Source organism: Egretta garzetta, unplaced genomic scaffold (genome assembly GCF_000687185.1).
Source record: "Egretta garzetta isolate BGI_Z169 unplaced genomic scaffold, ASM68718v1 scaffold581, whole genome shotgun sequence".
NCBI lineage: Eukaryota > Metazoa > Chordata > Aves > Pelecaniformes > Ardeidae > Egretta > Egretta garzetta.
In genome coordinates, this window is record NW_009258623.1 from 12,087 (window position 1) to 12,869 (window position 783).

Consider the following 783-nt stretch of genomic DNA (forward strand, 5'->3'; position numbering starts at 1 on the left):
CAGTGCACCCAGTTTAAAAGAAAATAAAAAGGAAAGAAGAAGAGCACCTGCTGCATTTCTGCTCTTATCCCTGGGGAAAACAGGAGATTTCCGGGTCAAAGTCTCCCACTCCTCCCTTTTTTTTATTGGCACAGCAAGGGACAGCGGCGAAGCCTCCACCCCAGCGCGGGGCCAACCAAACCCAAATCTGAACCATCCCAAACATGACACCTCGTGGCAAAAGTGGCTTTGAAGCCACTTCGGCGCTGCAAAAGGGGGCGCCAGGGCAAGAAGGGGGGGGATTAAATCAGAGGGAGGGGGGGAGCTCGGAGGAAGCCAGAGACGGGATATCCATAAAATAAATCATCTCTTTATTTGAGGTCACGTATCCAAAGACAGGTTCTCCCACCCCCATGCCACTTCCAGGAGGGGTTTTCCACCTCCCCCCCATAAATGAAATGGCAACCGAGGTGGCAGCTACAGTAGTCAGGCTTGAAAACCAGGGAGGGGGGAGATGGGGCACGCGGGCGCTGGCGAGAGCCTCTCCGGGAGGACGCCGGGGTGCGTTCGAGCTGCGCCATCCGGGGAAAAAACCCCTCCTTGGGATCAGCACGAGGAGGAGCAGGATCGCCCCCAGGAATCATCATCATCAAATAATAATAATAATAATAATAATAAAAATAACAACAACAACTTCTTCCACCCCGGCAGCAGCAACGCACGGTGCTTGCAGTGCCGCGGCGGGCGAGGGCCCGATCCTGGCAGCAGCAACGCACGGTGCTCGCAGTGCCACGGCGGGCGAGG

The 783-nt window shown here is 55.7% G+C and overlaps 1 protein-coding gene across 1 annotated transcript in view; it reads right to left on the reverse strand.

The window, feature by feature from the left end:
• Positions 1 to 64: 64 nt before the first annotated feature.
• GALNT6 (polypeptide N-acetylgalactosaminyltransferase 6) overlaps positions 65 to 783 on the reverse strand; it is a 9,071-nt gene continuing 8,352 nt past the window's right edge. Inside the window, exon 10 of the mRNA XM_035903700.1 lies at positions 65 to 70. Within this exon, the coding sequence (XP_035759593.1) occupies positions 65 to 70 (6 nt within the window). The remainder of the gene's footprint in view (positions 71 to 783) is intronic.